General features: G+C 43.4%; 3 protein-coding genes across 9 annotated transcripts in view; 1 reads left to right on the top strand and 2 right to left on the bottom strand.

Annotated features, from left to right (window-relative positions):
- Positions 1-6,562, top strand: part of inpp4b (inositol polyphosphate-4-phosphatase type II B) — a 134,474-nt gene extending 127,912 nt beyond the window's left edge. For all 4 annotated transcript variants that reach the window (XM_041933072.1, XM_041933073.1, XM_041933075.1 and 1 more), the window contains one exon: positions 5,354-6,562. In XM_041933072.1, coding sequence (XP_041789006.1) covers positions 5,354-5,486 — 133 coding nt within the window. In that variant the 3' untranslated portion in view covers positions 5,487-6,562. The remainder of the gene's footprint in view (positions 1-5,353) is intronic.
- Positions 6,260-15,453, bottom strand: LOC121603830 (interleukin-15-like). 4 transcript variants are annotated; one of them, XR_006006715.1, is made up of 7 exons: positions 15,166-15,433; positions 9,789-9,871; positions 9,296-9,383; positions 8,925-8,969; positions 8,284-8,421; positions 6,961-7,877; positions 6,266-6,885 (listed from the first exon to the last, which is right to left on the bottom strand). XR_006006715.1 is itself a non-coding variant. In XM_041933081.1 (6 exons), exons 1-6 carry the CDS (start codon positions 15,232-15,234, stop codon positions 6,871-6,873), a joined length of 438 nt encoding a protein of 145 aa, XP_041789015.1. In that variant the 5' UTR covers positions 15,235-15,453; the 3' UTR covers positions 6,260-6,870. The 4 variants fall into 4 exon arrangements, 3 of the variants coding, with proteins under 3 accessions (XP_041789015.1, XP_041789013.1, XP_041789014.1); XM_041933081.1 differs by lacking the exon at positions 6,961-7,877 and having other exon boundaries at positions 6,260-6,885; positions 15,166-15,453; XM_041933079.1 differs by lacking the exon at positions 6,266-6,885 and having other exon boundaries at positions 6,893-7,877.
- A 161-nt stretch (positions 15,454-15,614) lies between these two features.
- On the bottom strand, positions 15,615-22,531 carry znf330 (zinc finger protein 330). The gene is made up of 10 exons (XM_041933078.1): positions 22,427-22,531; positions 21,814-21,990; positions 21,699-21,718; positions 21,532-21,602; positions 20,506-20,582; positions 19,435-19,561; positions 19,239-19,343; positions 19,038-19,084; positions 17,419-17,536; positions 15,615-16,862 (listed from the first exon to the last, which is right to left on the bottom strand). Exons 2-10 carry the CDS (start codon positions 21,931-21,933, stop codon positions 16,585-16,587), a joined length of 963 nt encoding a protein of 320 aa, XP_041789012.1. The 5' UTR covers positions 21,934-21,990; positions 22,427-22,531; the 3' UTR covers positions 15,615-16,584.
- Between the last annotated feature and the right edge of the window lie 552 nt (positions 22,532-23,083).

The raw sequence follows: 23,083 nt of genomic DNA, 5'->3' as shown, positions 1-23,083 counted from the left end.
TAGTTATCAGGTGTTTGTCATGTGCTGTTTCTATGACTCACCTGAAGCCTCCAGGCGTGCGTTTGTCTGTTTTCCTACATTCATTACCCACACAGGCTAAGTGTCTTGTTTCTTGCTTGGATTTCTGATCTCTAACCATGAAAAAGAAGCTGTTTCACTCTTTGATGACGATGTTTTCGGTGCTGCCGACAGACAGTGAAATGCTCTCCAAAAGGGAAATCAGCAGGGTAAAGCAAACTTAAACACAAGTGTAACGTTTCACAGCAGACCTGTTGAACCACTTCAACGTGAGTGTTGCGCTCTAGACTTCAGTGAACGCGTATCTGCTGGATCAGATGTAATGAAAACACCTTCTACGTAAAGCTTTTTTGCATCAAACCGCATGCCTCCTCTACCCATCCGCTGCCATCTCAGCTTCTCCCGAGCCTGTTTCTCATATTTCTGCTCTGCTGCTGTCTGTGGTCTGTACTAATGGCTCTGTGTCTAAGTGGGCCTTCTGGTGCCAGCCTGCACCCGCTCTCAAGTGGTCAATCTGTGCCTGAAGTCCCACTTAGACGGCATCTAGACTGTACTAACGCCGCAGTGTTTTGATCTATGTCTGTTCGTTCTGTTTCACTCTGACGGGCGCCCCTGCAGTCGGCTGACCCAGGGAGACGTCGGGCAGTGGGAGGACCCTGAGGCTGGCGCCGTGACAGAGAACAAACCAGCGTCACGACACTTTTACCCCATTGCCCTGCTGCTCGTTAGCTCCCACTTACTGGTCGTGTGGCTCATTTTAAGTCTTGTTTTTCTGCTTGCAAAATATCAATAAATTGCTGACAATGCCATCTCTACTCACTCCTTTTTCTGTGTTTGCTGGTTTTTCTTTTTTGAGCGGTGGTAGTATGATTTGAGTGGTTTTCTCTCATAAGGCTAATTAGCGTGAGTGGTTTGATATGAACTGCGGGGTGTTAATCCCTGAGCAGCAGTGGAGGATTAAGGAAAACTGATTTCAGTCAGATGGTATTAAGTTAAAGAACCGGCAATTAAATGTTTACTCTGTCCTGATATACCAGGAAACTTTTCAAACTCTAAGTAGGTCCTTAATATTGGACAATAATAAACGTTTACAAGACTAATGTTTAAATAAAGTTTTACTACAACAGCATCAATACCCAAATCCATAAATTCCTACTAAAAATGCAAATATTTAAGCAGGAACTTCCTAAAACAGGCTCTGACATTGCTCAAACAATCATAGTGCGTTAGTTGGGGACTACTTTCAGCTGCGGATTAATACGTATGTGGTGCTCTGGTGAGTATTTACTGCAGCGGGATGATGTATGTGGGATTGACTCAAAATAAATTACAGTTCCCGTAATTACAGGACACGACAGTCAGTGCGACAGTGATCATGAGTTTGCTCTGTGGCGAAGAGGAAGAAGATGAGCTCAGTTTGGATGCAGGAACAGAACCTGTTAATGGGATCAATTCATTATTGCTTTTCATGTGATTTGTCAGAAAGAAAATACAGAATAATGCCAGATCTGTAACTTGTAACATCATAGGAAACAGCTGATGGAGTTTGTGGGATTGTGTGAAGGTGCAGAAACACTGGGTCTGTTGACAGATGTGATGTAGATGGATCCTGTTCATTTTCTATGGAGAGCGAGCAGGAGATCCAGCCAAGCGGTGCGTGATGGACGCGGCACGGCGAGTTGATGGACCGGTCGCTGTCTCTGAATTTGCATAATCACAATTCCTCCTCAACTTTATGCAAATGAGTCGGTCCAGCACGAAGCACCAGGGTCGTGAAAATCAGATCAAACTGTCAGACACAGGCAGTGCTGATAAAATGCTGTGGCTGTTTCTTGCCTAAAATATTTTCAGGAATATGTTTGAGCGTACCGCTTCGGAGGAGGCGTGACCTGCGTGAGCTCACCTCGTTGGTCATGCAGCAGTGAGTTGGTCCAGTTGATTCAGATGCGTCCTCGCTGGATTCTGTGTGTCTGTACCTTAACAGCGGCTGCATTATTTGAGAGCTCAGTCACAGATAACACACATGCAGTGCACACGTTCACTGGATTACATATACGACTCTGTATAACATATGCAAACGGTTTCGCTTTGCAGGAATTAAACATGTTCATCATTTCCTGCAATACAGCTGACATGCAAATGCATCACAGTATAGTGTCTCAGTGCACCGAAAACTGTTAATGGACTGTCGGGGGGGGGGAGTGAAGCACTTCTGGTATTTTGTGTTATTGTTAAAGATTTCATTTCTTTACTTCAAGCTATAATTGCTGCTTCTGAGTCTTTCCAACATGCTGATTCTGCTGTTTCAGGGACAAACACTTTCTCTTTCGTCCTCCATTCTGCTATTCTGCCTCTAACTCTGCTCAGTAACTTCACTAATCTTTATTTCCTTATGCTGTTCTCAACGCACTGCAAGCACGAATGAGCAGATTCACCGCTGTGAGAACACGTATGAAGCATTTCATAAAGATGATGACGAGATGTAATTCAACGCAAGCTAACAGAGACGTATTCACCCATCTGACATAAAGAGATGAACTCCAAATACAACAAAACAAACAGCAAATTATACACAACAACACTGCACTCCACTAAAACTGCTAATAATCAACAATATGCATTGACAAGTGGTCAACCTCAACAAAGTGCATGTCTGAAAACATCCTTTTTTACCCATTAATGTTGTGTCTGAGAGTTGAAAATATGTTGTTCATTTGCTGTGTTTTCTTCGGCTGCTCTCTCTCTCTGCGCCACCGTAGACGTCTCTTAAACCTGCAGGTATTATCTCACTCTGACACTGACCAGGCTGCAGATGGGAGTAAATATTTTGCTCTTTTTACATCGGGCCATTCAACGTCTCTGTAGTTTGTATAAATCGTGAGAACAAAGTCAAATCAAACATCGAAATGATCAGCTGAAGACTGACATCAGCTGACTGAGTCCAGCCTGGTGTGCTCCTCTTTGGTTGGAATGAAAACCTGCAGCCACACGGCTCTTCGGAGTAGTTTGGACATGCCTGATCTAGCAGCACACTTTCACTGGGAGGTTATGACATCCCCACCGCTGAGACTTCCACGTCCACTCTTTACAGTTTGTGACTCCTGCTCTTTACAGGCAGTTTTAATGCTTTAACACAGTGTTGTAATCCAGCAAAAACAGTACAGACCAACAGCAAAAAAACACAAATTAAATGTGAAAGTTATTACTAAAGTCAAAACAAACCTGTCATAAAACATCCCTCAGCACTTACAGTCCTGGAGGGCAGTGCTCGTCGCTGCCTGTCATGTTTCTGGAGATGTCACCTGCTGCAGAAACATAATCTTTGACTGAAACATCAGCAGACACGAGTCATCACAGTGTCAAGGCACCAAAACCTGAATAAAAAACATATTTGGGGAAATGGGCTGAGAGGAACCACCAGTAAGGCCAGGTGTGGAAAACCAAATAATCACACATTAACTAGAGAAGGCAGTTGCCGTGGAAACTGCATTGTGAACGCTGGATGCGGAAAAGCAGCCGCTAAACTCCATTACTGTCTTAACTTTGTCTGAAGGAGCAGCTGAAGGAGTGTGAAGAGTGGGAAAAGTGGGAAAGGGTCTAATTAGCACATCAGCTGTGTGCTCCCACCAGCAATTAGTGGTTGCCATGGTGATAGTAACTGATGAGCAACTCCCCGGTCAGACTAAAATTGTGGGATGAGAGGAAGTTGTCAGACTACATGCAGGATGATCATTCATCCGTCACAGTCACTAAAGTGCCCCCTGGGAGCCAAAACGCGTGCTAAAGTGCCCTCTTAGGAGCCAAAACACACGCTAAAGTGCCCTCTTGGATGCCAAAACACGCTCAAAAGTGCCCTCTTGGACGCCAAAACACATGCTTAAGTGCCCCCTGGGAGCCAAAACGCAAGCTAAATTGCCCTCTTGGACGCCAAAACGTGTGCTAAAGTGCCCTCTTGGATGCCAAAACGCGTGCTAAAGTGCCCTCTTAGGAGCCAAAACGCGTGCTAAAGTGCCCTCTTGGGAGCCAAAATGTGCGCTAAAGTGCCCCCTGGGAGCCAAAACATGCGCTAAAGTGCCCCCTGGGAGCCAAAACATGCGCTAAAGTGCCCCCTGGCAGCCAAAACATGCGCTAAAGTGCCCTCTTGGACGCCAAAACGTGTGCTAAAGTGCCCTCTTGGATGCCAAAATGCGTGCTAAAGTGCCCTCTTAGGAGCCAAAACGCGTGCTAAAGTGCCCTCTTGGGAGCCAAAATGTGCGCTAAAGTGCCCCCTGGGAGCCAAAACGTGCGCTAAAGTGCCCCCTGGGAGCCAAAACATGCGCTAAAGTGCCCCATGGGAGCCAAAACGCACGCTAAAGTGCCCTCATGGACGCCAAAACACGTGCTAAAGTGCCCTCTTAGGAGCCAAAACACATGCTAAAGTGCCCTCTTGGATGCCAAAACACGCTCAAAAGTGCCCTCTTGGACGCCAAAACACATGCTAAAGTGCCCCCTGGGAGCCAAAACGCAAGCTAAATTGCCCTCTTGGACGCCAAAACGTGTGCTAAAGTGCCCTCTTCAGTGGCGAGGACACGCTATATGTGCCCTTTTTTTCCTTTTCCCCCCTGCCCTTCAAAAAGTCTGTGCACGCCACTGCTCTGTAGTCAGTACATTTACTCAAGTACTGTTTCCAGGTACTTGTACTTTACTTGGCTGTTTCCATTTTCTGCCGCTGTATATTCAACTCCTCCACATTTCATTTAGTATTTGATAACTTCAGTTGTTGGTTGCTTTGCAGTTTTTAAAATGTAATTGACAAATAGACTGCAATGTTCTATTACAGGTTAAGATAAAACTTTATTGACCTCCGGGAAGGAAACTCTCAAACTACTATATAAAGTAATTAAGATTAGCTGCACCTTTACCAGCCGTCACATCAAAGTGGTGAACACGTTAACACATCATCTTTCTGTATCAGGACTACTTTTACTTTTAGTAAATGCATTTTGATACTAATTCTTTTGTACAATTACTGAAGTAAAACTGTGAAAGCAGGACTTTCATGTTTGTTCATGTCAAATGTTTCATGTACGTGTTTCGTTTTATTTATCATTTTAACAACCAGGTACTGTTTTCAGTCAGACCCCAAATTAATATGTTGGGAATCATCTCATGTAGAGTTATGTGTTGGGGAGGAAGCCTCTTTTTGCTTGTGTCTGTAATAATAATAGTACTTTTAATTTATTTAGCATTTTTCAGGGCACATTACAAACATTGTTTTAAACTCATTCATGTTTATTTTTTGGTTTCCTTTCTTTTCTTCCCTCATTCCTCCTCACCCTCTTTATTTGACCTCCAGAGAAGGATGTCGGATTGAGAACGTTCAAAAGAATATTAGATGCAGGAAATATGCCTTCAACATGTTGCAGCTGATGGCTTTTCCCAAGTGCTACCGACCACCGGAGGGGACGTACGGCAAAGTGGACTCATGAGGACGGAAGCCACGTCCAGCAAAACCAGTCGGCAAACATGAAAGCTTAGAAACAATAATGAAAATGTAAAATGTTTGTAACCAAAAACATGTGCTGGATGTTATATTTTGCTAATTAAGTTTTGGTTGCTCTGCTGTGTTTGGGGGGGGGTATTTGTGTTATCTGTAAAGTTAATGCACTTTCCATATCTGCCTTGTGTATTTTTAATGGCCTCAGCAGCGATAAACAGTACAGCTGTGTATGCAAACAATAGTCTGTCCATCATCTGTGTGTGCGTGTGCGTGCGTGCGTGTGCGTGTGTGTGTGTGTGTGTGGTGTGTGCGTGCGTGTGTGTACAGTATGTTAACGACCTTTTGAAGACCTCAGGCACTTCAACCTGCATCTGTTTCCCCTCCAAAGGTCATGAGAGATCTCAGAGCTGATGAAAGCTGAGCTGACTTTGCACGTGCGCTTAAAAGCTTTTTTAAAAAAAAAAAAAAAAAAAGGCGAGCGCGTGGACCTTTGAGTTGAGGCGATTGTGAAATGTACAGTTGCGGTATAAACACTGCTTCCTGCAAGCCGTTCCCGGTCTCCGTCTATGTTTGGATGTGCGAGCCTCCCGGGGTGAAAGTGCCAGATTCCAAACTGAAAGTAGGAGTTCATCCGTTTCTGCAGAATGTCCGAGCTGTCCGTGTTTAGGGTGTCACACATCATTCCCGTCTCTCTTGCAGACACGTTTTCATTTTTTAATTTGGACCGATCTGTTCTGACAGATGTAAGTAACGTGCCAGTATTTCAGAGCGTACGTTGAACCCTGTTGATTCTTCTTAATGGTTGCGCCTGATTTTTTCCCATAGTATTTTTCTGTCTCGAGGTACAGACCAGCGGAAACACATGAAGTTCAGGTGGAAGCTAGAATAGAATACTGGACCATCATTTCTGATTATGAAAAAATCCCATTATTTATTTTTGTATTCTCAAATGATTTTATATTCTAAGGGTTGACACCTTGGACTTCAATGCATGTTTAAAATGTTTTTGTTGTTATACGTTTAAAATTGGCCATTTGGAATGAAATAAAATGGATTATGGTTAAATGTGGAAACTCATGATTCTGTAATGTTTTCCATACTGTTCATGATGAATTTCACAGGTTTAATCGAACGAGCTGGTGAACTACGAGCTCAGTGAGTGAAATGCAGCCTGTGGCATCTGCAGCCACCGTCAGCTCACAGCAGCCACACTGGATTCCCGTCGTCACGCCGACTGATGTTTATCATCCAGGTCCTGCCGAGCGGCGGTGTGATGATGATGATGATGTAGGAAGAACTCCACTGATACGAGCTTGAGTTGAAGATAACTTCATCAAAGAGCAGCATCGGATCAGATGAGCTTCAGGGTCAGATCAGAAGCCTCCGCCCTTAACATTGAGACAACACAATATATGGCGTTATGTCTTACTCCACCCATTTCTTTCCTAACTAACCAATTATACCTTTGACTGTGAAGTCCATCTTCAGGGAGGATTCAAATCCAGACAGGTCTCTATGCGTACACCTCCACACCTGGTCCCCCTCTTACTGATCTGACCCTGCGTGAGCTCACGTACCACAACCCAGAGTGGTCAAAACATCAGTTCGTCTCTGATAATGCTAACTCTAACATATATTTGATATTGGATTCATGTGGTAATATACCTCACAATAAAAAAACATTAAATGCACCAGAGAGCTGTGCTTGCAGAGCTGTGAGGAGGCCTGAAATCAGGCCTGATGGGCCTTTAAATTCACAGATCTGTTACTCAAACTGGCCTCTGGATCGTTTTTCATGTCTCACATTTAACAAACAGCTGAGAACAAAACAAAGACGGTACAGTTTGGATATTATTTACTGGAGTTAGCAACTGTTCTCAAGACAGGACTTCATTCAGCATATACAGTATGATAGGTTTTCCATTCAGTAGTGTTTAGCAGGGAGCTTAATAATATACATTCAGTATGTACAGTATATGCTGCTACTGTATGCTACTTCTTTAAAAACTGCACAAGTGAGATCGCGATACAGTGACGGAGACTTCGGTCAAACAGACGATGAGCTGCAGAGCCGTCGTCTCATACCTTTAAACTGTTCTGTTACACATCAGATTTCCTTTTGTCTGTCTATGTTAGAGGATACAGGACGGCAAGACTTACAGTATCACAGGTCAATACAGTCTCAATGTGATATGTACAGAATAAAAACCCACAAAAGCCACAATTCTTTACAAATATATACAAATACACAGTCACAGCTTGCAGCGTTAGCATCAGATTACGTGTTCGTCGACGTCATTTCTTGCAAAAGGCTATTTAGTCTTTCCAGGAATGTTGTGATATTTTTCAGCGAGTATGCTTCACATGGCGGACAGCCGACCTGAGATTCAACAGAGACGCAATAAAACAGATTTTTAAACATTAAATCAAGAAAATACAAAGAAAAGCTAATGTGACTGAAGCTGCAGCACCATGTGTGGAGGCGGCGTTGACTGTGAGGATGTTAATGACCAGAATAGTGAATGAGGAGCCGCGACAAGCGAAGAAACAGAAGCACATGCACTAACGCTCGTTACATGAGAATGAAAAGTACAACCCCGATTCCAGAAAAGCTGGAACGTGTCGCTGCCTCAAATTCAGAATAAGCAGATTTTACAAAAATCAGTGAAGCTGATGAGCTAAAACATTAAATATTATAAACTGTTTTATTGATGTTTTAAACAGCGTCTCAGCTCTTTTGGAGTCACGGTTGTAGTTAAAAAAGAGTTTTTTTAAACAGGACTTACAGAGTTCGCTTCAGGAGGCAGGATGTCATTGAAATCCATGAGGCAGTCTGCATTATTATCATCAATAATCTCCTCTTCATCGATGACCATTATCAACTCCAACATGTAACATCTGAGCGACATAATCTTGCACTTGTCCTAGGAGAGAGAGAAATGCCTCAGTGTGGGCACATGCAGTTACACATTAACCACGTTCACAGTTCCTCGTTCTGCAGGTGTGTCGCGCCGCACGTCATGAAGGCACGAACTGCTTCCAGGCAGCAGCTCAATCAAGTTAATTTTTAGACAAGATTAAGAGTTTACGGCCCTGCTAGCTGCTCTGTGAGGCTGTACTCAGACTACCCGAGTACTGGAGTACCTGAGCTAGAATGCTAACATTTGCTAATTATTCAAACAGGAGTAAATGGTGCGTTTGTTGGGGACTATTTTCTGCTGCGGATTAATACACACTGATGCTCTAATGATTATTACTGGCAGCGGGACAGTTCATGTAATGTTGACTCAATAAAGCTCGTGTTCATTGTAATGCGAGAACACAAACCGAGGGAGTGTTTTTAATGGTGTTCAAATCACAGCCAGACTCTGACTGCACGTCGGGTTTGTTTACAAGAAGAAGAAAAAAAATGTGAACATGTACTCACTTCAACATCATTAACTGACGGAGCATACAGCATGGCGTCAGATTTCTGGAAAGGAATAAGAAGAATTTACAGCTGCAAAATTAGACTTAGATTAACTTTAAGGTCTTTATTCGTCACATGCACAGTGATTACATTCAGACAGTTGTTGGCAGTGAAGAGAGAAAGATAATCTGAGTGAGTCAAAGACGTGAATAGTGCAGAAGTTAAAATACAGGAATAAAATAAACTGTATTTTGAAATGTCTTGGAACATGTTGGGGAAAAGGGACAGATTGCAGGAAGTGTCAAAGCGTCAGTCAGCGTAAAAACACGATGCTCATCCTAAAAGGTCGACAGAAGCAAAACGTTGTTTCATCTGATACCTTCTCTCACCTGAATGGCGTGTTTCAGCCCCTCCAAGCAGGTCTGCACGTCCGCGGTTCCAGGCACCGACGCGGCACACGTGCACGTGCTCAAGACGCTTTAAGAGAGTGAAGAGACGACGTTACAATGCAGCACGAATGCATCGCTGGTGATGATCGTGCGGCTGCAAGAGGACATGTGACTTCACAGGATGCTCAACAGTCTGCGGCTCACACAGAGGAAGATTTCCCGCCATTCACTCACGCTCGTTTGGCTAAGATTTTTTATTCGATGCGAGAAAATGACCCAATTTCAAACTAACCCTAAAGAGCTTTACATGACACACATAACTAGAAACACAAGGATGCCTTGTTGTTAATATGTGAACGTTTTCTCCTTAATAACAGAGAATATCCGACTGAACTCGAGTTGTATTTGTTTTTTCCAGCTACACTGATGATAGAAACATTTCCTCTGCCATTTCATAACCAATATTTCACTTAGACAAACACTGTATGCCTACCTCAGAACTAAGAAACAAAGCCAGACCTGAGTTTTGAGGCTCTCTCGGCACAGGTTACAGGTCGACTGGAACTGGATGCCTTTCTAGAGAGAAAAACAAGGAAGCGTCAGCGTGTCATCCTTTAGTTTTTACCTTTCTGCTACTTCATTTAAGAGCACAGTGCTCGGATCTTACAAAACCTGCTTTAAAGGTCAAACATGCACACGTCAGTATTTTTTAATTGAATTTATCATTTCAGCTCATTTTAAATTCACCATCTGCTGCAAACAGGAAACCTCTTTCCGTTTACTTTGCTCAGTGAATTCATGAGAGGTGTGGTTCTTTGATGCTGCACCTCTTCATCACACACTGCATTTTTTCTCCTCATCATCTGGATTTTGTTGATCTGGAGGTCACCAGATGTCCCTCTTTCCCAGCCCCCACACCTGTCCCTCCTGCAGGTAACATTGTTGGGAGTTTTTGTCCGAGCTCTCCATCATTTGCCTCTTTCTTGCAGACGTAACGAATTCTCTGGTTTGTCTCGTGACTCTAATAAACATTCGGTATCGTTTATTGATTAAACGTCCACGGAGGATGGGCACGGAAACGCTGAGCACTAACTGGGGAGGGAACATAAGACTGATGACCTGCTTTCACAGATCGGTCCTGGCACCGACCAGCAGCTGACCCTCTGAGGAGCCAAACTTTCATTCCCTTTGCAGTGCAGAGCTAAATGTGCACCAGCTAATAAGTGTTTTCCAGAAAGCATAAAGTTTTGTTTCAACGGGAACAACGAACCGAGCTGACGGGAGCTGCCTGCTGATGTGCAGAAAACGGTGCATGAATCACCGTTTTTCAGTCCCACTGTTGAACCTGTTGCTCCTCCTCTGCATCCCTCACAGACAGAAACATGGTCTATATACATGTGAGGTTGCAACATGATTCCCATTATGACGCGTAAACCTGAGTTAATATCGTCTTCTACTCATTTATTATTACGGATGATATTTCGTTTTTCATAGAAGCGTCTTGTTCTCCAGCAACTGAAGAGGCCGAGCTGTTCCACATGGAAGCATTAAACTTCTAATAAACTTTATCAATTCTTTAAAAAGAAACTGGAGTGAAAGAAAAGAATTAGGACAACACAGATGCAGAGGGAGGAGAGGTGATGTAGCGCCCCCCCCCCCCCACCCATCTCTACAGAGCAAACAGAGGGCTCCGGTCTCAGCGCCTTTGTTTCTAACTCGAGCTGCGACAAGCTGCCGCCGCCTCTCCTTTGGGACCGGGTGTGTGCGCCATCGCTCTGCCGTCCTGTGGGATCCAAGAGGCCTCAAAATACCCAGGAGCTCCAGGAAGCTTCAGACCGGGGGAGGAGATAACATCAGCTGGCCGAGCTGTCCGCACCTCCTCCCCCTGCCTCCTGAGCTTCCTCTTCCTCTGGCCTTCAAGCAACAGGTGGAACAATACTTTCCAATTCAAAGTAGTTATGATATCCAATTATTTCAGACATTATTTGGATGTTTAAAGCTTTCATCCACTCGTTATTTCCTGTTTCCTCTAATTGATTGAGATATCACGCTCGATCTGGTCTGATGGTCCTCGTTTTTCATCATCGATTGTTCTGCTGCACTCTTTTTGTCGAGCCGCATCATGGCTGTGAACCATTTGTTGGTAGGGGTGCAGGCTGATCCCCCACATCACCTCTCATTTGGTTTCACAGTGTGCCCTAAAAAGCTTGTACAGAAGCTGGACCTGGACCCCCTGAACATAGTTTAGTTCACATCACCCACAGGCCAGACCATGAGTGAAAACGGGCCCAGCAGAGCTCTGACAGACCCTCAAACCTGTGTTCAGGTCCCAGTTGTGTGGGTCAGGTTAACTTCTAGAGAGACTTAAGTAGCCTTTGATTGAATTGGTGGTTACAGGTTTGAGGTGTGTACTGCACGGATCATTGTGCCCTCTTATAGCTGTGTTTTCCTTCTGGTGATGTGTCTGTTCAGATTTATAACCTGTAAACTGCCGTGACCCGTAAACAATGAAGCTGTACTTTGTTACATTACTAATCAATAAAACAATAAAGAAAACCTCCTGTTTGGGCTTTGTTCAGTTCATGTTGTTGAGTGTTACATTAACAGAAGATTGTAAAATGCAGAGCTGCAACTAATTACTAATTAATATGCTTTTTTCAATTAATCAGGTAATCTTTTATTTTGTTGAGTCAGAAAAAAACAGCATCAGCTTCAAACTGCTTGTCTGCGAATATTTGACATTTTTTGCTTTAGAAATGACTTAAAACAATCAATCTTTTAGAACAATTGTTGTTTCAAGTCATTTCACATGTTTCAAACTGTATGTATCTTCACACACTTTACTGAGACATCACCACTAGACATTAATTTGCAGCTTACTGTCTCAGAACTTGCCTCTAATCTGATCACAGCCCTAAAGAGATGCAGCACTTAGTGTTTGCTGACGTGAACACAAAGGAATGCTGCATCACGTTCAACACAAAGTGGTGAGTGAATGTGGGACGGTGGCATTGTTGGGATGTTCAGGTTGCCTGTGTGACGATGGAGCAGAAATGACTCAATGCCACGATGATCTGCATCACCTTATTTCCTGCTGTACTGTTGTGTTTCCTGTTCGCCGTCTTTGATTCAAACTGCGCTTTTGATGTTTGTTTTAACTTGCCAAGAAGAATTACTCACATCTTTTAATCAAGTCAAAGTAGAAATACCTCAATTTAAAATACTGTATACTGCATTACATTAAGTGTCATCAGCTAAATGTACTGAAAGTATCTGGTTCTCATTATGTAGCAGCATACTACTATTATACTGTATTATTCTGTGGATTATACATTTTATTACAGTTTTTCTCCCTTGTTTTGATGCGTTAGAAAAAACGCTACATGACAAAAATAGCAAATTTATTAAAGATTATTTTCCTTATTGATTAAGCTTCCAGCTGTTTTCTCCAGTTCTAGTTCCCAGAGGCAGAACAACTCTCCAAAACCCCAAAATGTCCAGTTTGCTATCTTATGCATCTTCATACTGGTGATGAATACAAAAAACTAGAACAAAAAAAGCACTCGAGTTAGCGCAAAGTTTCTTTTTCAAGCAGAGCATTAAATCGTGAGTTCAAACCTGCAGCCGCTGACAATCTAAACAGGAAATGAAGCTTGTTTACAGTCAGTCGGCTTCATTCTGCATCACACCTGCTGGAATAATTTCCCCGACACTGAAGATTAGACAAGAATCTCGCTTTCTTCAACAGAGAGATGAAGCTGCCTGAAACGCTTCACTACAGTCTGATCAAACGTCACATCGCCCAGTGTGACACCTGATGGACACCTGTCCCTCCTCCACAGGCACACCTGTGGATCACACGGCTTCCTGCACCTTCTGCCCTCGAGCTTCCTGCTCTGCACACGGCGCTTCCCATGTGACCGAGGTCTGAAAGGTGAGGAGGGCTGAGCGAGAAGCATCAAGAATCTTCTCTAAGATGCATATCGGACCATGCTCGCTTTTAAAAGCACGCTCTGACTGCACACGTGCACGCTCACACCTCAGAATTCACGTGTGCAGAGAAACTTTCCTCCTCCAGCAGATGAATGTGAAAGAAAACAAACTTCATTCTGCACAGAGACGATCAAACATCCAAAAAACGAAGAGCAACACACGTTTTTAACGACCTGCAGCTGCAACAATGCATCTGTTAAAATCAGGTGAGAATTTGAGCTTCATGCAACGCACACGATGCAACAGGAGTTTAGGGCGTGGGAGCTGCTGATCTATTAAGTATTTTCTCTTTCTTTGAACATGATGCAGTCAGTCTGCACTCGTAGTTCAGCTGCATCGCCCTCCTGAGCTCAAACATGGCTTCTTAGAGGAATTTAGTGCGCTACTATCCAAAATGATGAATGATGAACACTGATAATCCCAATAATCCACATACTTAGAGGTGTTACTCACTGAAGACCACACCCTTGACCTGGTAACCTCAAAGGGTCTGAACAGTACAGTGACTGTAGATGTCTCAGTCGGACACTGGAAAAACTGGTTCCTGCATTCATCTCCTCTGGGCCAGATCAGTGTAATGACTTTCTTGTGGGACATCCAAAAAACATCTGAGGGACGGCTCAGAAGACACAAACACGGGATTTCAAAATATTTCTCAATGTCTACAGATCGGTCCAGTTCCTGAATACACCTGGGACCTGCTCTCTGACCCTCCAGGACCCTCAGACCCTGGTCTCCTAACTGTGGCCATGATCAGTGGTCAGCGTGTTGACCGGCGTGGAGGCCGGTCGTGGTTCAACATGCGGCTTTGAATCAACCATGTTTGCATGTTTTTCAGTCCTTTTAAGAACTTTTAAAGAAACTTTTTGTACTAAACCTATATTGTACTTGACTTATTATTCCAAGGGCAGTATTTGTACTTGATTTAAAACATGGAGGGAATCTTTAAAATGCTGCTTTGAAGCTAACGCATCAGAAAAAATGATCCAATGACAAGATCAATCGTGGAAAGAACATTTACTCAAGTACAATCATGAAGTACTTCACTTGAGTTTTTTCACTTTGTCCCACTTTAAACTTAACTAGATTCATTTGACAGATTTAGTTACTCGTTACTGTTCAGATGAAGAGTTTACCCTCTCACAGGAGGAGCCATTAAACATGACACAGCAACATATTCACAAGCTGATCAAATGTATCAACACTCTGCATGAGCAGCACACTTTCAGCTTTGGTGGTGTGCAGCACTTTCTGCTGCTGCTGCTGATGATGATGATGATGCATGACTTTTACTCGTAAGGGAGCATTCCTCTCCTACTTTTACTCACGGAATAATATATATAATATCATATATGGAATATAATAATACTCACAAAGGGGACATCCTGCGTAACAAACACGCAGCGTGTTGATCTCTGCAGGACATCCTGAGTGAAAACTGTCCACCACCGACTTTCAGCACATCTAGCCAAACAGCAGTCTGCTTTCCCACCCTGAACCAGATGTTTGTTGACTCTTATATAAACGCCGGAGCCGCTCGCAGCGGGAGGGGCTTGTTGTCGGCCCCGCACAAACTGAAAGTGAAACTAAACCGACAGCAGTCCTGGAGTGTTTGGTTTTACACAAATAACCATAATGATGCAGGCTTCACCCACGCAGCTTAAGTGTCTCCCGTGGACGCACGTGGATCGGCCAGTTGACACACCTCCGATCATTACGCGTTATTTACGCCCCCGCCGGTGGGAACTTTTCCACCTTTAACACTTGGCAAATAAAAACGCTACTTGTGCTCCCGCTACAAGTCCAAACCTGAGGTGTAGTTCAGCAACAGGTCGGTGACACCTCCACCAAAACGCACGCGCGGGAGTTCAGCTTACCGCTCGCGGGTCTCCGGGGCATGTGGGCTGGACGGGGATCACCGGGAGCGCCGTCATGAAGTCTGTCATGTGCGCAGCGGCAGCAGCTGCTCTCCTTCCCAGCGGAGCAGCAGGCACAGCTCACATTTTTGCATTTCACTTGTTGCTCTGAAGCTCTTTTGTCTCATTGATCCGAGTCCGGTTTTAATAACACCTCACGGCGGCGGGAGCGCGGGCCAGATATCGCTCCCACTCTCACACGCCCTGCTGGCGTCATGTTGCGCGCACGCCTCCTCTGATTCGTCACTTTGTTGCAAACCAATACGTGTCGGGGCAGCTATTAAAAAGGGCAATTGCAGAGGTTAGAAGTAGTCACTCATCCAGCCACATGGAACAAAGCTCTCCTTTCTTTTCCAAATGCTCGGTTTTATCTTTTATTGGCATATTTAACTCATACAGCATCAGGGCAAACAGCCTGTGTGCTGCACTGAAGCAGGTAAACCCAATGGGTGACTGTAATGAGCTGCACTTTGACACTTATTACACAGTACAGACATCATGATTTTTACCAGGGCTGGATTACCATGACCCGGGGGCCGCAGAGGGCCGGGTGGTGTGTGGTGATGCTCATCTGTTTGGGAATATACACCACTCACAAGGTACAAGATGAACTCAAAGTTGAGTTGCAAAGTGGGACTAGTTATTTCCCCCTGCCCCACATCATCAGTGCAAAATATGACCAACCACATTACAAAATACCACGGGTACAAAAAACACAAGAAAACACAGAGGAAGAAGTTTGCGATTTGGAGCGCAGCCATAGTTTTAGTTGTTCTTCACAGTGCCTGAGGGTCCTGCATCTGCCCTGCCTCACTGAAACGAAGCTGAAATAATCAAAACTGATGGTCATAACAGAAACCTAAAGAAATGTGTGTTTCTATACTGAGGAACATTCAGGAAATCTTTCAAAGAAAACTCTCAAGTGCAAATTTACTGTTGGAAAAATACTTGAGGAGCGAGCGGCTGCTCCCACACTGCAGCTCAGACCAGGCTAATTCTGGTCCCCGGGGTCTCCTGGTGCATCAATCCAGCCCTGAACGTAACGAAAAAAAGCTGAGAACGGGTCGTCCCTGGAACTGAGCATCAAAAACTGTCAAGTGATGAAAGTTGGCATTGAAAGTCTGGACAAATACAAAAGCCTGTTAACTTATTTTTTTAATTTCTCACTATGTGATTAAAGTCAAAATTGAACCCATTCTTTTATATTCTATTCCATTCTTTTATATTCTAGTTCTTGTATTGCTGCTTTTCCTCCTCAGGATGAATCAGTATTGGCACTAACATTGACATCCAGCTCTCTTCTTCTATGACTCTGTTAATTGTTGACTTGTAACAAGTGACCATCAGTCTAGGATCCGCCTGTACAGTCTCTGTCCTGGCTTAGGCAGTCCCGTCCAGTTTAAGACCAGCCACGCGATCAGCAGCCTTCTCCTCTTCGCCTTCTTCTTCCTCCTCTTCATCGTCGTCCTCTTCCTCCTCCTCCTCATCCTCCTCCTCAAACTCATCCTCCTCCTCCTCGTCATCTTCTCCGTAGTCGTCCTGTTGGTCTCCGCCTCCAGACGCTAAGTTCTTCCAGTAGGAATCGTACCCCGACGCGCCGTCGTAATAATCGTCGTCTTCATCGGCGCCAGCCTGGCGGCCGAATTTCAACGTGCGAGCTGCGGAGAACACACAGACGCGATTAGCTCTGGTCGATACTGTTGTATTAATATATTTAATCCACTATACACTGTATGCTACTCGTCTATGTGCAGCACCGATGATCAGAGAGCACACAGAGAAGAGAGGTGGAGGATCACCTGACTGCGTACAGACAGGGTGACGTCATACCATCGCTTCTTTAGTTCATAGCCAATCACAGACTCTCACGCCTCTTTCCCACCAAATTAAGATTCTTGGATCCTCAGTGCTGTGTAGCAAACCGGCCTGCGTCTGAGCCAAACCATTCTGGACCACTCTCGGCGCCAAATTGTTTGGTCCGATTATTATTTCCACGGTCAAAAAGGAGCCTTCAGGCTCAGTAAATCACTTACTACGTTGTCTCAGAGCGGACAAACAATTTTGATGGACATGTTTACGGGAAATAAAAGTTCCCTTCTCGAAAATGCCCTGTTTTTCAGTTTTGTTTTTTAAAGTCATGATTCAGCAGGAAAGTCGAGCTAATGCAACTTCCTCCAAACGGCAGATTTACTGGAAAGGCTCTGCGAGACTCACTGGACATGCTGAGGTCTTTGGTCTCCTGAGTCTCGTGGCCGCACTTGGGGCAGGGCGGAGCTTTTCCTTTCTCCTGTTTGAAGACCTTACTCTTGGCGTGGTCGTCGCAGTAACAGGCCTGAGAGGACACAGTTGAACCAGCGTTAAAACATCGCATGGAAACATTCACAGCACACACATTATCCTGGTACTGAGTTGTAACTCTGGCTTGAACAACGAGAACGAAATCCAACGACTGCTGGCGCCTTTTTAGAAAAACTAGTTCATTCTTCATCATCATCATCATCATTTTCCTTTTCTCTTGCCTCAAGCATAAAGTTTCTCATCTGCCATGTTGATCATCTACCAGCTCTCATTTCTCCTCCAGTAAAGTTTAAAAAAGCTTCCATTCCTCTTTCCAGGTTACGTCTCTGTGGCAACCAAACAGTTTTCTTCCAAAAGCTCAACGATAGTTCACGCTGAAGTTTTCTCATAATTCAGACTTTGTGTTTTTAGTGTCTGCTTGTCACGCTGCTATTGTGTCACAGCAGCTGTCAGAGTCAGTATAGAGTAGGTTTAATTCTTTCCTAATGGGAAAATGATCCACATTAAAAAAAAAAAAGTTCAAGGATATCTTAATACAACACTCCCACTGTTGTTCCTCCTGTCCTGTCCTGTCCTGTCCTGTCCTGTCCCTTCTGAACACGCTAAAAGACGACAGACACAGTCCAAAGTCCTCGTTCTGGGCACAGATGCATGCTAAAGCCCAGCTGAAGCCAAGCATCATTACACTCTGAAGTCACAGTTAGGAAGGAAACCATCTGGGCCCGGACAGCAAGAAGAATGATCAAACCCCACAATAACTTTTAAACGCTCATATGGGAATGTGACAGAATGGACAACATGTGACACTGAATGAAATCTGCAGTGGCCGTCTTGTTTTCGCCACACTGGACTCTGTTTCTTTTCTTTTACAATTTCATTAATCTGTGGTGTGAATGTGTAAATGTGTTTTATTAATACTACAGCTACGGTGTCTGTGTGTGTGTGTGTGTGTGTGTGTGTGTGTGTGTGTGAGGAGTTTGCCAGTTCCTTTTGAAAGCTTGCTGTCTTGTCTTTTTTCTGTTGTTGCTGTACTTCATCTCATTTGTTGTACACTTCTCTACATGTTCCCTCTTGATGTAAAGCACACTGAGTTCACCTTGAATTACTTGTGCTGTATCAGTGGACTCGCTATCACACGCTGCCTGCTCACTTCGGGCAAAATGAAAAATGATCTTGTGGCAGCGGCTTCATTTGAAGAGTCCAGTTTTATCTGACTGGAGCGCTCTCTTGCTGCTGTTCAGGAGAACACTTTCTATTTTAATCTTTGGTTTCGATTGCACGTTTCCTGCATGCCAGGGACGTTTCCTGCCAAATCAAATGGGGAGGGTAGAATTTCGTTTGACTCGGTCTTATCAGTGCAGAGATGTGGGTTGTTCTTCTTTGTTGTGGAAACAATTTGTGATGTGAGATAAGATTTTAGTTTTCCATAAAAATGCTTCGTGCAGCCTAAGGAGCACATAAACATGTTCTCAAAATGTGGACACAACAAGCTCCCTCCACTGTGCTTTCTGAAGTAAAGACAGATTTCTCCTCACCTTACAGCGTAGGCAGGAGTGTTGCCCCAGTCTATTGCAGGAAACACCTAGTTGGAATATGAGAGAAGAGAAAATAAAAATCACGTTTGCTCTTCTGCACAAATACCCTCTAGATATCACTGTCTGGACAAGATATGATACTCTTGATGTTCTCCAACAAGCACAAAAATGACATTGTGAAAGGAACACAGAGTGACTCACATTTGAAAGTTTCCGCCTGAAGGACCTGGCAGCTTGCCTGGTGCTCAAACTGATCATCCTCACACAAGAAGTTTTGACAAAAGGAACAGCGGAAGATTCGCCCTCCTATTCAGGAAGTTAAAGCAGTCAGTGCTGATCTTTAAAGTGAGTCAGATGTGACTGGGTGAAGTGCAATCAAAGGGGGGGGGGGTCTTACCATGATCCCACACACTGCGTTCACACTCGATGCAGTCTGCATCAGTCAGAGGACACACGCAGGCGTGCGTGCTCAGACATTTCCTGCTGTGACACACCCAAGCTTCACAGAAGTCACACACTGCCCCCTTGTGGTCAATACAAAAACGACAAGGTTAAAAAAAGACAAGATATACTTACTCTGGTACAATATCATGGGTACTTTGTGTATGTCATTATTATGATACACTACTAGAGCACAATCTTCTTCCACAGCACTAATGGTCACTAATCTGGCCGCTGTTGCACAATATCGCAATGCTTGTACAAAGTACACAGTTGTAACAGTGACAAAGAAAGATAGCTGCCACTTTCTCTCTAATGATAAACAATGTTATTATTGCCCAATACTGTTTGCACAAACTTCACAGTTTCAACAGCGTCGTTGTTTGCACATATTACTTGCACAATCTCATTCCTTGGTGTTTGCTCATTGCATCCCATGCCACTGCACACCGTGTCTACCATATCTGTATGATACTGTAGGGTTAGGGTTTGCTGACTCAAGCCCTTTTATACCCAATCATGATACTATCACCTGTTACCAATCAACCTGTTTACCTGTGGAATGTTCCAAATGGGTGTTTTTGGGGCATCCCACAACTTACCCAGTTGCAAACATCCTTCTATAGCAATACATGCTATTAGCAGTACAATATTACATTCTTTTTTCCTTTAAAACTACATCTATGCATATGTATTTTATTCCCACTATGACACATACATGTATATTTATTTATCTACCGTGCAATCGAGCAAATACTGTACTCAATTTATGCTGCCTATAACACTAAATGTTGCCAGCTGGGGATTAATAAAGTTTATCTTATTTTTTTCTTTTTTTTGTCTTTGTGCTGTTTTCAATTGAGTAGATGTCAAAAAGGATTAGCCAATTATCACATTCTATTTCATTTATGTTTTATACAGCATCCGACCTTTTTTTGGAGTCAGGGTTGTACATTGCTACAATAACTAAAGGTCCCTTTTAGGACTGATGAGTGCAGATGGGTCGCACCAAGTGTTGCTAACTTACCACCATAGCCATTCCAGTGCTGTGGATCCCGGGATGTTTGATCACACAATCTGATGACTTCATGCACTTGGTTTTGCCTGACAACACAAGCATCAAACATTTCACAGATTAATAAAGTCTAACAACATAGTTTAATGCCACAATGTACAGAATGCTGAAGTGATTGTAGCATCTCTCAGATTATTGAGTTTTTGCAGTTCATAATCGGTGTGCACGGCTGTCTTTTATGATACCGTCACTTGCATCATCTTACTTGTATTTGTTAATACGACTCAGGCTGTGAAAACAGTTGTATGATGTGTCTTGTGGCTCTGGGGTAGCCTACTCAAGTATGAGAAAATAACTCACTCGTGAAGTCATCAGGGTTACCTCACTTTTGGCTTCAACTTTAGAACATAATTTACAAATTGTAGACGTGGAGATTCAAACTTGACCTGCACCCTGGGACTAAAAGCCAGGATATCTCGACCACCACTGCAGCAAATTTTATCATTTTATGTTTTTCTTACTGTCAACAAATCCTATGAAGACCAAACCCAACAATGACCTGATCCTACTGACATGCAATGTCTGTGCAGCCAAAGACTGACATACCTGTATCTTAAATAATATATATACAAACATAAATACATAATACATAATTGAGCCACACTGTTGCACCGGGTGAACGTTTCTTTATTATGACATGAGTTGTTCCCATGTAAATACTCAGCAGAGCACCAAATCTGTGGCTGAAAACACTCCCCAACAAATGCACTTTTACCCCCCTTTGAGTAAGGATTGCTAAAAACTACGCTGCTCAGCTGTGTTAGGTTATCAAAAAGGTATACATTCATGATTTGTTTTAAAACATGGATACCTTTGCACCTGGGAGGAATGGGCTCGGGGCTGAGAGCCAAAAACAGGCTCCGGACGTCAGTGAACTTTCAGAGATGAACTAACACCTTGCAGGGTTTGTCGGATGACTTAAAATGATGAAGTACGAGTAGTGACTTGCAGACAAACATGACACTGCAGTTTACTCACCACACTGAGCGCACACAGGCAGCTTCTGAACGGCGTTACAGAAGTAGCAGAAAGCTCTGTTCTTCTGTTTTCTACCAGGTGACAATTCAAAGAGAGACACATGATTAACTGTCTGACCAGTGACAGTCTACACCTGAATCATTACATGATGCAATGACGTCACTCACCTCTGACATTTGTCACATTCCTAAAACAGAAGACAGTAAAACAACAATGTAAGAAACAGCACTTCGGGTATGATACTTTAAGCATTGCCTTTAGCACAGCAGCTTCAGTACATACCATGTTAAAGTTGCAGGGGTGTTTGGCCACTTCGACATGTTCCCGGTTGGCTCGACTCTGCTTCTCTCTCTCCTTACGACTCTCAGCCTTTTTCCGGGCACCGGTTTTCTTTTTGGGCATTTCTGCTTCGACAGGCCGGTACACACAGAGCTAACGGCTGCTTCGACGTCCGGTCACCTGCAAACACGAACATTAAATGCTGCTGTAGCCACGAAACGGCTAGCTAGTTTATCCGTGAGCAGCTAGGACCGCCGAGGTTAACTTCGAGTTATTTCAAGTGCTTTATTTGACTTCTGTTGTCAATAAATACACACGGAATTTAATCGGGAAGGTAATGTTAGATGGCTAACACACGTGACGCACAATGAGCCAGTAATTAAATACCCAGTTAGCTAGTTTATAACGTTTTTGTTAATGTTGGCTAGCTGTTGAGCCAGCAGTCAGCTATGAAGCTGACACGTAGAGTCACATGGTAAGTAAATTATTAAATTAAATTAAATTATTAGGCCGTTAGTATATAAGATTTATGTTGCCTAGCAGCTACATTAATGGCACTGAATGCTACATCTAAGTGTCATTTAAATATACGAGTGTGGTTTGCAATTGTTTTTACCGAAATGTACAGCACTCCAACTTCCCCTGAGGTCCGGTCTGCAAATCTGTTCGGCTGAAACATTGTGTCGAAACTTTTGTTCCTACTTGTTTTTTTCTGTGTTTCCTGAATACAACAAACGTGAGTGAAAACGTACTAATTGTAAGCAGATTATGACTAGTAAAAAGTTTCAATATTTTTTCTTCTGTACTTTACAGTTTAGTTATTCAAGAAACCAATTTACTTTGCAGATGGAACTTTCTAGATATTTATGGGTAAGTTGCCGTATCTATTTTCCCACTTAAATAACTGTACATTATACACGAGACATTAACGCTGTTATTGATTCATGCTTATAGTACCACTGTGTAGATATTAAAGAAATGACATAAACAAAAATTGCTGTACACAGTGAGGCAAACAGCTTCTTGAAAAGCTATTATATAGTTATTTGTTCATAGACACTGAAATCACTTCAACTTCAGCACACTGACATCTTAGATCACTGGTGAACCTGGTCTTCACTGGGCTCGTCCCAGCTCCTGCTGCTCTGTCTGTCTGTCTGTGAAAGGCAGATTAAGCTTCTTTGACGATTTCATGAGATGTTGCATCTAATTTGTCCTGCAGAAAGTTTTGTTTTGTTCTTGTTTTCAGAACAAAAGACCAAACACATGTGAA

Source organism: Chelmon rostratus, chromosome 3, assembly GCF_017976325.1.
Source record: "Chelmon rostratus isolate fCheRos1 chromosome 3, fCheRos1.pri, whole genome shotgun sequence".
Lineage (NCBI taxonomy): Eukaryota > Metazoa > Chordata > Actinopteri > Chaetodontiformes > Chaetodontidae > Chelmon > Chelmon rostratus.
The sequence above is the reverse complement of the archived record's forward strand: the minus strand, read 5'-3'. Positions and strand labels throughout refer to the sequence as shown.

Excerpts from the sequence above, each read along its gene's own strand:
- znf330 (XM_041933078.1), bottom strand. The coding sequence starts at position 21,933 with ATGCCCAAAAAGAAAACCGGTGCCCGGAAAAAGGCTGAGAGTCGTAAG. Across the intron at positions 19,344-19,434 it reads ACGCAGTGTGTGGGATCATG|GAGGGCGAATCTTCCGCTGT; the intron begins GTAAGACCCCCC and ends CTTCCTGAATAG. Across the intron at positions 16,863-17,418 it reads CAAAGACCTCAGCATGTCCA|CTCGCACGTTGAAATTCGGC; the intron begins GTGAGTCTCGCA and ends TGTTCTCCGCAG.
- LOC121603830 (XM_041933079.1), bottom strand. The coding sequence starts at position 15,234 with ATGACAGACTTCATGACGGCGCTCCCGGTGATCCCCGTCCAGCCCACA. Across the intron at positions 9,384-9,788 it reads CTTTGTTTCTTAGTTCTGAG|CGTCTTGAGCACGTGCACGT; the intron begins GTAGGCATACAG and ends ACTCTCTTAAAG. Across the intron at positions 8,422-8,924 it reads CGTCAGTTAATGATGTTGAA|GACAAGTGCAAGATTATGTC; the intron begins GTGAGTACATGT and ends TCTCTCTCCTAG.